Source organism: Saccopteryx leptura, chromosome 2, assembly GCF_036850995.1.
Source record: "Saccopteryx leptura isolate mSacLep1 chromosome 2, mSacLep1_pri_phased_curated, whole genome shotgun sequence".
NCBI lineage: Eukaryota > Metazoa > Chordata > Mammalia > Chiroptera > Emballonuridae > Saccopteryx > Saccopteryx leptura.
In genome coordinates, this window is record NC_089504.1 from 219,199,605 (window position 1) to 219,212,267 (window position 12,663).

Consider the following 12,663-nt stretch of genomic DNA (forward strand, 5'->3'; position numbering starts at 1 on the left):
CTGAAGTTGATTCTCACTTCCAAAAAGCTACTTGCCAGGCAAATTAATTTTATAAATAAAATTATGAGTGTTTCACCTACTTGCAAAAAGTTAAATGTTTTTAAACCCTTAGAACACACTATTTTTATATTTAAAAAATTGACAAGCAGACTATGAAATGTTCCAATCTCCTGACTGGGGCAGTATACCTAAGGGTTGGATTGCCATTTTCCTAGTAAATCTACTTCATAGGCTTAAAAAGACCTTACATGACAATTTTTAGCATACAGTAATGCCTTGGTTTTTGTTGGCTATGGTTATCATCGGTTTTGGTTTTCGTCGATTTTTTTCCACAAAAAAATTGTCAAGGTTTTCATCGGTTGCTTCAGATTTTCTCGGTGTGCCCATGTGACCTCACTGCTAATTTTGCAAAAACAAAGGGCAACCCACGCGTTCTCCTGCTCTGTGTGGTGTTGTTTCTCATTGTGTGAGCATCACCCCGCGCGTCTAGCCAAACAATTCCATTCTTTCCAGTGTTTCTGTGCTTTTTTATTGATTGCGAGTGCTAATACTACAATTACATGTAAGTGATTACTGCATATATGATATTCAGTGTAATGTGTTTTGGGTATGTATTTTGGAGTATCTAGAATGAATTAATTGGATTTACATCGATTCATATGGAAATAATTGCCTCGGTTTTCATAGGATTCGGATTTCACTGATTGTTTTTGGATGGATTATCAATGAAAACTGAAGTATCACTGTAATTTATAACTTCAGTTTTGCACTAAAGCATATGGGCCTTCTCCATATGACAGGGAACAAACTTTTGTCTTCAGATAGTCTAAAGTTATCCCATGCTTAATCTCAAAACAAAAAAAGGAAGGAAAGAGAAAAGGGGAAATATGGATAAGCCCACAAATTAACATATTGCTTTATGTTTTAGTTTTAAAAATTAACATGGCTGCCCCTGTAACTACTCTGAGATCACATATATACCTGCCAAAGGCTAGTTAACTACATTGAAGAGATGATGGTGCTGTTGAGAATGCATTGTCAGCTTGGCCAAGATCTAAACCTGTTAATCTCATTCTGTTCCATGGGCTCTCCTCTTCTGATTGATGCAACATTGGACAAATCACCCGATTTCCTGAGAAATTTTGCCTGGCATGGCCTCCCTACCCATACTCTAAGTCTGCAATAAAATCAGACAGAAGACTGTGTGTAAGAGCATTTTCAATTATACAATGTATACAGATGCAGAGAATTAAAACGAAGGGCAGGAACAACTCTCCATTCCAATTGACAATGTTTCAAGCATGTTTACTGGGTTAGAATCGCGGTATTCACAGAAACTATTACTTGCACCCTTAAGTTATTATAATGTTCAACCTAAAGGGCAAAAAAAAAAAAAAACCCTCACTTTTATAACTGACAGTGATGGTAATAAATTTCTTGTCAGCACTGACTCCAGAAACAGCCACCACATGAAATCCTCTCACTTGAACGATGTTACTGTTGACCAGGTTTGTGTGGGGAACCTGATGGCTTAAAGATCTGGCTTTAAGGCCCTGGCTGGTTGGCTCAGTGGTAGAGCGTCGGCCTGGTGTGCAGGAGTCCCGGGTTCAATTCCCAGCCAGGGCACACAGGAGAAGCATCCATCTGCTTCTCCACCCCTTCCCCTCTCCTTCCTCTCTGTCTCTCTCTTCCCTTCCTGCAGCCAAGGCTCCATTGGAGCAAAGTTGGCCCGGTCGCTGAGGATGGCTCTGTGGCCTCTGCCTTAGGAGCTAGAATGGCTCTGGTTGCAACAGAGCGATGCCCCAGATGGGCAGAGCATCGCCCCCTGGTGGGCGTGCCGGGTGGATCCTGTTTGGGCCCATGTGGGAGTCTGTCTGACTGCCTCCCCATTTCCAACTTCAGAAAAATACAAAAAAAAGAAAATCTAGCTTTAATAAGCAATTGCAATTTCATTCTTTCCCCACCTGGATTGATACCACAATCAACCTGTGTGCCTGTATCTTCCTTCTGGAATATATATATAGATTCTTCAGTGTGCTCTGAGCCAGCAGCGTAAAGGACATATCCCACTAGTAATATTTGAAAGCCACGTTAGTATTTCATCCACTGTGGTTTTGAATTTTTCTTTCTGGTTGCTTCAAATATGGAAAAAGGAGGAGCAGAAGGCCAAGAGACCCAGACGGAGACTAGAATCCTTTGACTTTTCACCTTGAAAGCATCTGCGGTATTCACGGCAACACTCACGATAGATCAGCACAGGCGAGTCCTGGGCTTCATGTGGCTCATGGTTGTATTACAGGAACATGAAAAGATTGAGAGCATTCTGGCTTGGGAATGGTGGCCCACCTTAAAGACTGATCACTTTAAGCAAATGGATCCCAGGCAAGAACTGCCCAAATCAGTTTGTAGGTATCAATAGATCATCAGGTGTCAAGAACACCAAAGAGACATTTTTAGTATCTACTGGGTGATCTGGGGCCAAGGAGGGAGTGTAGAAAGCGCTTTGGGAATAAATATTGAATTTTATTTCTTTTTTTATTTTATTTATTTTTTTACTTTAGAAGAAGGAGAGAGAGAAGGGGGGAGGAGTGGGAAGCATCGACTAATAGTAGTTGCTTCTCATCTGCACCTTGACAGGGCAAGCCTGGCATTTCAAACCAGTGACCTCAGCACTCCAGGTCGACACTGCATCCACTGTGGCACCACAGATTGGGCTTGAATTTTATTTCTTATTTGAAAATCCATGGTCAGATTAATAGTGTCTATCTGTCTATGCATCAGGTCTTTCTCAATCGTTCTATCTCTCCACCGAGCTAATAATAGAAAAATAAATTTACAGTGTGTGGGGAGAGGTTGGATAGGTGTATGCCCTCAAATCTAAAGGTGAGATAAATTTCTAGGGCTTTGGTTTTATTCAAAACAAGGGGAGGAGAGTACCCAGAATAACAATGTTTCAGGTTATTCATTGTTAGCAATCATATAATTACATCAAAGTAAACTAAATCTATGTGCTCCTAGCTTCCCCTCACACCTATTAGAAAGTTCTCAAGCCACAATCTGTTACCCCTCCCCCCAAAATTATCACACCTATTCAATACGATTCCTGAGTGTTTGATTAGCTACTCACACCTCAAAGAAACAACAACCCCCATCAGCCCCAGAAATAGCTCACAATAATGCCTGCCCTGTGGGCATTACCAACAGGTGGGGTTGCAGGAGGTTCTCTTACTAAAATCAGGTGCATCTGTGCCGCTCACCTCCGAAGACAGAGCCTTTTGGAAACAAATGTATCACAGCTCACTAAGTCAGGAGAAATCCATGCCCGTTTTAGAAATTCAATTTAGCTTGGGTAAGCCTCCAAGCTCTAAAAGTAAGCTCTGTCAGAGGTTTATTATTCATAAATCTTCCCTTCGGGTTGGAAGCCTCCCGGCAGCCACTGTCGCACAGTTTTTTTCTACTTTTTGATGTCAATAAAAAAATTTAACTCTTAGAGTCTCCCTGGATGATGAGTTTTAAGATACGAATCAAGATATCCATCAAAATTGTTGTCATGCAACAACAACAACAAAAAAACACCTTTTAATTGTCTCCAGACTGCTAATGAGTGGTGAATAATCTAGACACAGAAAGTTGCGTCTGTATCAATGAACATGTCCAATTTCAATGAGGCAGATGGGCTGTAACCGGAGCTATGAATTATGGTTCCACTCAATTAGGGCATTATGTCAAGAAACAAATGAAGTTCTCGGCCTAAACTAATCATATAATGAGGATGCTTTGTTCATTTGGGAATGGAACTCTCTGAACCACCAAGATCCTAATGAATTTATTTTTTAATTAAAAAAAATAATAATGGCCCTAATATGTCTGAAAAAAAAACAAAAACCTATCTCCAAACCACAAATGAGATGAAGAACATCTGAATTTGCTGGGTTGTGTGTTCAGAGGTTGGCGTCCTGGAAAGTGAAAAGGCATTCTGGGTACAGAGTAGGTAAATGTTATATTTCACATCAATAAATACCATGGCAACAAAAACAGGAATCTAGATTCCCAGCCAATGGCCCTCTTGAGATAATATTTAGTATAGCAAAGTTCAGCAGAGCCCAAGAATCTATGTCCCTCTGGAGTTTTAATATATCTGACCTTTGTCTTCTATGATGCAAATTACGATTTTAAGGTGCTCACAATTCACTCAGTAATCTTGATGCTTTAAGTGTTAAATGGAGACCTAAACTGAATTTATAACATTTGAAATGAGAACACTTTGCCTTGTAGATGACTAATGAAATTGGGGACTAATTGACTACTTACAATTAACTGGCTACTAGCCAAATCTCTTAACATTTTCATGTTCTGTGCTTATAGTTCTATTCTCATGGGTCTCTGCTCCTTCAAATACATCTAGGCAGCTTCATTTGTATTAGGAAATATACGTTAAGATAAAAGACCTCTCTGGATACCCGTGATAGCAGACTAAAATAATTTGATTTTTAATGGAATGTAAATTTAGGTTAACACAGAAATTCCAAGATGATCTTCTCATATTATGAATTTAAGAATAAGAAATTAAGCAACTTAGATTTTTAGAGAAATGTCTTTTAGATCACTTCTAAAAGTCTTTATCCTAAATGTTGTTGGGTTGTTACAGACCTTTGTCTTGGTTCATTTTTAGAGGCAAAAGCACAAACTCAGTATTACAATAAAATATCATTCACAGATATGATACATGAGCAGTTTTGTCTAAAATTAGGGTACATGTTAATAATAATTTGAATTTATACAGCACAATTATTCTATAACCATCAAATAATTGCTAATTCTAAATTTCTCTTTTTCTACTCTGAAGTAAATATCCTCTGATATCTAGAATTATATAAAGAAAAGCTTTAACCATATCATCTTGAATTTTTCCTTTCAATTAATGTTTATACTCAGAAAAGACATGCTCAGTTTTCACGAGAATGGATCAATTTTTGGCTGCAAGAAATCCCATCCCCTGAAATGGCAGAAAGTAATGTCTTCTGCAACTGCTGATAATTCCCTTTGGTACAAAGCACTGCGCATGTAGACATGCTTCAAAGGATCTATGCGACGCCAGGCTAAAGCCAACTGACAGAGGCATTCTGTCGTGGGCACAACTGTGCCTGACCTGCAGGCTCCAGGCCCCAGGTGTGACACGGCGGTTACGCCAGAGCACCAGTTCTCAAGGTGTGGACCAGGTGCCCTAGGGGTGCTTCCCTCCTTTGCAGGAACACTCAGAATCAAAATTATTTTTTAACTACCAAAGTTTTGTTTATTTGTTTGTTTTGTTGTTTTGCTTTATAAATCTCAGTCTCTCATGAGTGCACAGTGGAATTTTCTGGAGGCTACATGACCTACAACATTACTGAATGCAGAGGGGCATTAAAGAGATTGGCAAAATCGTCAACCATTACGACTCTTTCATTACATTTATTTTTTCTGTTTTGGAAAATGTACTTAGTTTTTGTTTTAAAATAGAACTTGTCATAGGTATCACATTAGTGAAAGCATGGGCAAACTTTTTTAAAATGGATATAACCACCATGAACAAAAATTCTATGGGGTCCTTGAGCAATTTTTAAGAGTGGAGAAAAGTGAGAGCAAGGGATTTGAGAACAGGTGCAGTAAGAGACCTCTTGGGAGTCTCCTGACTATAAAGCCCCATGATACTAAGGTTCTGAGGGTCTATGGAAATGAACTCCAATGAAGAGATGGATCTGAATCTATGAACCCAGAAAATCAGGAAGCTCCTGCCTGGCCAGCAATCTACCCTTCCCCAACTCACACAGAGGGGACAGAGAGAGCCCTGGACCTCATAAAAGGCTTGTGAAAGTACTCATCTTTTTCCCTGCCCTCCCTGCCATCTCTGATCAGGACATGCTTGGGCACCAAATCCTCTGCTTATTGCTATAATGACTTTTCATCCCAGGGGTCACCACCCTAACTCTCCTTAATAAGATGTCTTGGAACAGCTGGGTGAGTTAGCAGGTGCAGATGCATATAGGACAGAAGAACATTCTAGTAATTGGGTTTTGCTCAGGCCCAAGCTCAGACTCATGATGGAGCATCCAAAGTGGTTTGGAGAGCCCCAGGGAATGTTTAGAGCTGGCGTGGCAGATTGGCACTTTCCACACAATTGGATGAGTAGGCACCAGTGTCAGTCTCACCCAGTGGGAAGCAGGACTAGTTTTCCACATAATGGAGTTCATTTTATAATTAACAGAAAGTAAGAACACCCAGAACCAGAGCCAAAACTCATAGAATTCTCAGGGTTTACTGGGGATTTTTCATTATTATGAGTCAACTTCTGTTACGGCCGCTAAAGTTGGGGACCTAGGCTTACTCTCGGCTCTGTCACCATCAAAATCCATGTTCTTCCCATTGCTGTTCATATCCCAGCTCCTCCACTCCACGCCTGAATTTCCCCATTCATAAATTATGATTATTCCTACAAGTGAAGGCCAAATGCAGACTAGTCTCAGGATGCAAATACTCTGGTGTCTACTACATACTTTTAATTCCTGGTGAGTGACAGGGGTGCTCGCTGACCCTGCCCCTTCCCTGGGACCAGCACTGCGCTCCGTGTACAGGAAGGGTTGAAGCAGATTTTAAACCCTTTTTTAAGGAGTCAAGCATTTCACAGTTTTCCAAGCACTTATCTCATTTGATCTTATTTTATCCTCACAACAACTGGGATGGTTCTCACTAACCCTAATGAAGAAAGCAGAGAACTATATTTGCATTGTAATTATCATGTTGCCCAAAATGGGAGTCCTCCACTGGGGAGGAAATCATTCTTACCACTGCATTTAGCTAGCTCAGTTTCTTTTGTAAAACCAGACCATCTATCTGAAGCACAGACATACACAGTAAGCTGACTTGTATGGAAGGCATGGTCCACACCTGCCGCGTGCCCAAGGCTGAGATGAGAAAACAGTGAGTAGTTGGACTACTCATGCCATCTTACCATTTTCACCAGATGTCTTGTCTTTTCCATTGGTTGCCCCAGCACCTTGTCGCTAAAGGCATAAAAAAAAGAAAAGAATTGTTATCAAATGTATTTAGAATTATTTTTTCTCTCTTATAGTTTCAAATAGCTCTTTCATTATATCAAGTTCTATATTACATTAGCTCGGGTGGTTAAAACAAGGTGCTCATGAGATCAGGAAATAATCAACTGAAAAAAAGGAGCTACTGAAGTGGCACAGACTACCTCCCTCGCCCACATCAAGGCACGGCAGGTGGGAGACTGTTGTTGACAGAGCATAACCTCACTGAAAATATGAAGGAAAAAGCCAAGGGTTTGTGCCAACCATGAGATCAGAGCTGTCACCTTTGCCAATGGTGGTCATTAGACTGCTACATCTTCACTCCAACCACAGCATCCAATGTCTTATTGAAATGAATTTTAATCAACTAAAAAATTATGTCGATAGTCACACTTTCTCCTGTTGTTGAGTTATTTTTCTGTCATTGTTTATGCCTCTCCTGTGCATTTTTATTTTACCAGGTTGACCAGAAGTATGACTATTTCATGGTTAGACTTGAATCTTTGAGCAAGATGGTCCAAGTAGAAGGTCGGAGAGCTGTGTTAAATGTGTTACACGTGTAAACGTATAAGCATATTTCCTCAAAGCTTATTTAGCTTTAGCTTTTTTACTCGTTTTAAATAACACGATGTTCAGAATTATTCTAAGCCATGAAGAGAGAAGTATTTTGTCAATCAAATTTTCTGGTAATTATCAGAAAATATGCTTTAAATTTTAAAAGGATTGAAGAGATGTAAAGTCTCTTAACTTTTAGGTGAGAAAAAAAATTAAGCCAGTTAGGGAGACTGATTTGTCCAAGGTCACGGGCAAGACCGGGGACTGGATTTCCTTGCCCAGAGGTGAGTGTTGCCCAGGAACTGTCATTGTTACGTAACTCTGCATGGGACCTTAGAAAGAGAGGCAGAGCACTGGATAAGGAGAAAACCTCGAGCACTGACTCCCACTGAGGGATAAAGGAGCCCTCAAAAATGGGTATTTTGGTTCAAGACTTCAGCCTAAAATAATATCAAAGAAATAATAATCAGTTAATTAGTTCCCATTAGTGTTCAATGTTGTCATGAGAAATTACCTGGTCCTTAGTCAAACTTGATTGAGAAAATGTCAGGACCTGACTGGTGTAAACAAATGGGGTGAGCAATAAGGATTTATGTTAACAAAGTTAACCATCCTGTGTTCGCTTATTGCCTTCTGTAGATGATAGCCCAAGAGAGACAAAATCAAGTCTCCTGATCATTACCAACCCCACCACACACACGCATGCGCACACCCCATCCCAGCCAATGTGAAGCATAAATATCCACCCAAGTCAGGGGGTGCTCTGTCCCATTCTGAGAGGGAAAAAACACCTTGCTCTGGCAGGAAGTGGAAGAAAAGGTGACAAGTTGGAAAGTTGACCTAAGTGTGGGTCCCTTCTTCATATTTAAGTCAGTACACATAAGATTGTCAGAATGATAGATCTTTCCTAGGGTCCCATGCAGGGAGACAGTTGCAGTTCTTAGCCAAACATCAATTATTCTTTGAGACACCCCATTAAGTCCCCATGCTATAGTATCATTATCTAAAGCACTCAACCTGTATTATATACACACCATCTACATTTAAACCAAATTACATATTTCTTAAAGATCGTGGATTTGCAAGTAAAAATGCCCCTTTCTTTTTTCCTTGTGCTTAACTTCACAGCTCCTCTTTTCAGTGACAATTGTGGTAATTCCTGCTCTCATGGAAATGTGATCACCATTGTGGAGGATCAAGCCAGCAGCACAGCGGCTTTCCCCAGTATTCAAACACTCTACCCTTCCCACATTATGGATAGAAGGCTCATTTAAAAAAATCAAATTCCAAGAAATAGAAGAACAGTGTTCTAGAGTTGAATAAAGTCAAATTAAATGGCTTACACGTACAAAATAGGTGCACACTCAATCCCACCATCTTTAAATACATTGACAACTTTCAAATGTTACAAATTCTTCATTTTATAAAAGATCACTTTTTAGGAACCCAAGGAAAATCAAAATGAAATGCATGGATTAAGGAACAAAAAGGAGTCTTCTTTCCAGGATTTCTAAGGCAGGGTTCTTGCATCAGGCCTCATTCGATGGAGGCAAAATGCAGCTAGTTGATAGGTGTCATAAGGAAATGGTGTCTTGGATCAGAAAATGATCCTGACAGGGGAGAACTGGTTATTGAAAACATCCTTTTTTCAGAATCCTTTGAGACCTTGTGACATTTTTCAGGCAAATCTGAGAGCAGTGGGGTAATTATCTAAGAGCTTTCCTGTTCCCAGGATCTTGCAGGTCATCACACATGATTGTTCTGTCACCAGGTCCAGGTGAGAAGACTGATATTCCCCCAAATTGGTAAATGAAGAGAGTCTAAGTCAGCCTGGTGTCAGGGTGGTCATGGCTCACACATGCCACAGCCAACATGCTCCAAGGGCTCCCGGACATCATCGACTCATTAGAATTACAACAACATCTCTGACAAAGTATCCTCATTATCCTCATTATCCTCATCAGCCTCACTTTACAGATTGTATCCTGAAGTACAAAAAGGATTTAATCAAGTTCACGCAGCTGGGAAGTGGCACAGACATGACTCCAACCCAGAGGCACCTGCTCCAAAGCCCTCCCTTTAAACTTCTGAGCATGAGCATCTCTCCCAATATCCTCCTGAGGGCCTCCCTCAGCAGGTGGGGAGTACTGAGACAGAAAAAGTCCTATGTGAAGGTCACTGTGACTTCATTAGCACCCAAGAAAAGGTTTTGAAGACACCCGACTTATGGAAAGCAGAGTCAAACCAATAGTCCAGGGATCAATCATACTGCTATGAGGTCTTTTGTGAATTTTTAATAACACAGGATCCCATAACTAGACTATGCTGAAATGGATGGATGGATGGATCGATGGGTGGATGAATGGATCAATGGATCAATGGATGGATGGACAGATAGGTGAGATGGATGAATGTCATTCTCCAAATATCCAGTTGGGAAAAAGTTCTTTTTCATGAGATGATGAAAGTCAATGCCCTGAGCAAGGAGGCTGCCTCTTCCCCCCACCCACTCACATGGCCAAGTGAGAGAAGACCCTGCCTCCTCCATCCATTAGCCCAGTCATGTGATCAGCACCATGGATGGGGACCTGTACTACCTACTGAACAGTAGGAGCCACAACTCAAGAATGTCATCTATTCTAATTGGACTAATAATAAGATGAAATGTTAAAGAAGAAGGGCATGATGAACTGTCTTCAGGGAAAACCCTGATGTGAGATTCTACATGCTGAGCTCTTTTCTAGGAAATGATTCACTGGTACCGTGAATACCACCACTGAGTCATTCAGTCTACATATCAACCCAGCTTAATACACTACGGTGTGCAGAAAGCAGGAAAATCCTCTGACCAAATATGCAGTCACAATCCCCAGGTTTTTTATCATCTGCACCTTCTTGTGGCACTTGACCCAGACGTTCTCATTCAGATCCTTTCTTGGTCAACTCCAACCCCATTCCCTAACGACTTCATGTTCTTAAAGCACTCCTGTTTGGGACCCTCTGCGACACTTTGTCCCACCACAGACACAGCACCTTTCCATGTTCTCCCAAAAGTCTAGAAGAACGACAGTACCTTCCTTCTTCAGCTGTCTGATGGCAGAGCCCCTGCTGCTGAAGCCCGCTCTGCGCCTACCCTCCTCTGGCACACTGGCATTCCATCCTCAAACATATAAGACAACATGCCTGTTGCCATGCCTCAGACCTCTTTAAAGGATAAAGGTCCTGTGTGAGGAAGTGTCTTCCACTCAATTTACCCTTAGGTAGTGGGCATGCCGGGTGGAGCCCGGTCGGGCGCATGCAGGAGTCTGTCTGACTGCCTCCCCACTTCTAACTTCGGAAAAATTTTTAAAAAATTAAAAAATAAAAGGAGCCTAGATACAGAGCAAGAGTATGAGAGCTCCTCTGATAGCCAAGACTCTATAAAAAGGCAAAAGTGGTATTAAAAGGCTTAATTTTTGAAGTAATTTTGCCTGACAGTCCGGTTGCAGCAATGGCTACAGGAAAATGACAAAGAATATGCCTTCACCTCGTTTCCCATAAAGCAGAGCCTGAGACAAACGCCGTCTGTGCTACAGATAAAAAAGGGGTGACCAGGAGGAAGGGAGAAACGGTGGGAAAAGAGAAGAGAGCCTGGGAGGATTCATCGCCCAGCTGACATTGCCAGGTAGCTGCACGCAGACGCTCATCTGGTGCCTTTAAGGTTGTGTGATCCGTGTCTGAGCACAGATCCCAGCAGAAAAAAGGTGACTGAGTTATCAACTGCCCTGCCTCTCTCTGGTCCAAGACATGCACCACAGAGTGTCAATTCCTGATGCTTCTAGACTGGGCAGTGTTTCAACCTTGGCATCTGCCCAGGGACAAGGAGGAAGCCCCAGGGCAGGAAGTCGAGTGGTGGAAACTCACAGCACAAGATGGGCAAGAGGTGACATATTGTCCCTTCACACCTGCTTGAAGTCTGTGGAGCCTCTGTCGAGCAGGTCACTCACAGTGGATCTCACCAATAGGTCTGGGGAGAGGTGTGTGACTCATCACATAAATTTGGCTAGCTGACTCTCTTCAACCAAGTTGCAAAATCACGGACAATCCCTTTACATAAGATACTCCACACCAGCAGGCTACGCCAACTTTCTAGTAAGTAACTGACTTCAGATCCATTTCTCCCTGCACCTTGAGCTTGGAGTGGCTATGAAGGCATGTCCGATCTCTTCCATCCTACACCTCGAGGATGAACGCACATCAGTAATACAGTGTCTTACCAGTCAGTTTAAATAGGAAGCATGCTGTTTTACTGACCATCACCAGCAGACCCAGAAATAGCATGATTACACATTGGTCGCAAAGCCTAGGTTTCCTTTGAAAATGAGCGACTCGATTATTTCTCCACCCATATTGTTCCTTGTGAAATCTACACAAAGTCTTGGTGTTCGTGGAGTAGTCACCATTGGGTGAGGTGAGTGAGACATTTCTCAGACACAAGATACAAGGGTGGGCAAAGGTTGGTTTGAATTCAACCACCTCAGGAGGCAGTGGGCCTAACCCAGGCAGGTCACCTAAATTCAAGTCTCTTTACTGATTTTCAAAAACTGCAGGAATGTGTAAATAAGGAAGGCTGGCAATTGGAGCACTTATGAAATTGTACCTGTCTCCCCTGTGCCACCATGATGTTCTTTCGAGTTAACAAAGCTACTGTAGTCATCATAACCTGCATGCCTTTTTCCATACGAACAACTGAAAACCTACTTTTGCCCACTCCCTGTATTAGGGGGCACCAAGAAACTCATTAATCAAGACAAATACTGCACAGGATCACTCCTCCATGGAATCTGAGAAAATACATCAAACTCATAGAAACAGAGTGGAATGGTGGTTGCCGGGGCGGGGGACTAGGGGACATATGGAGAGGTTGGTGAAAAGTTACAGACTTTCAGCTACAAGATGAATACAATCTGGACAGCTGGTGTTGAACATGACAGTTACCATTGATAACACTGTGTTGTATATTTGGAATTTGCTCGGAGAGGGGAACTTACGTGTTCTC

The 12,663-nt window shown here is 41.7% G+C and overlaps 1 protein-coding gene across 1 annotated transcript in view; it reads right to left on the minus strand.

Annotated features, from left to right (window-relative positions):
* PCP4 (Purkinje cell protein 4) overlaps nucleotides 1–12,663 on the minus strand; it is a 50,062-nt gene that overhangs the window by 18,098 nt on the left and 19,301 nt on the right. Inside the window, exon 2 of the mRNA XM_066365923.1 lies at nucleotides 6,989–7,040. Coding sequence (XP_066222020.1) covers nucleotides 6,989–7,040 — 52 coding nt within the window. The remainder of the gene's footprint in view (nucleotides 1–6,988; nucleotides 7,041–12,663) is intronic.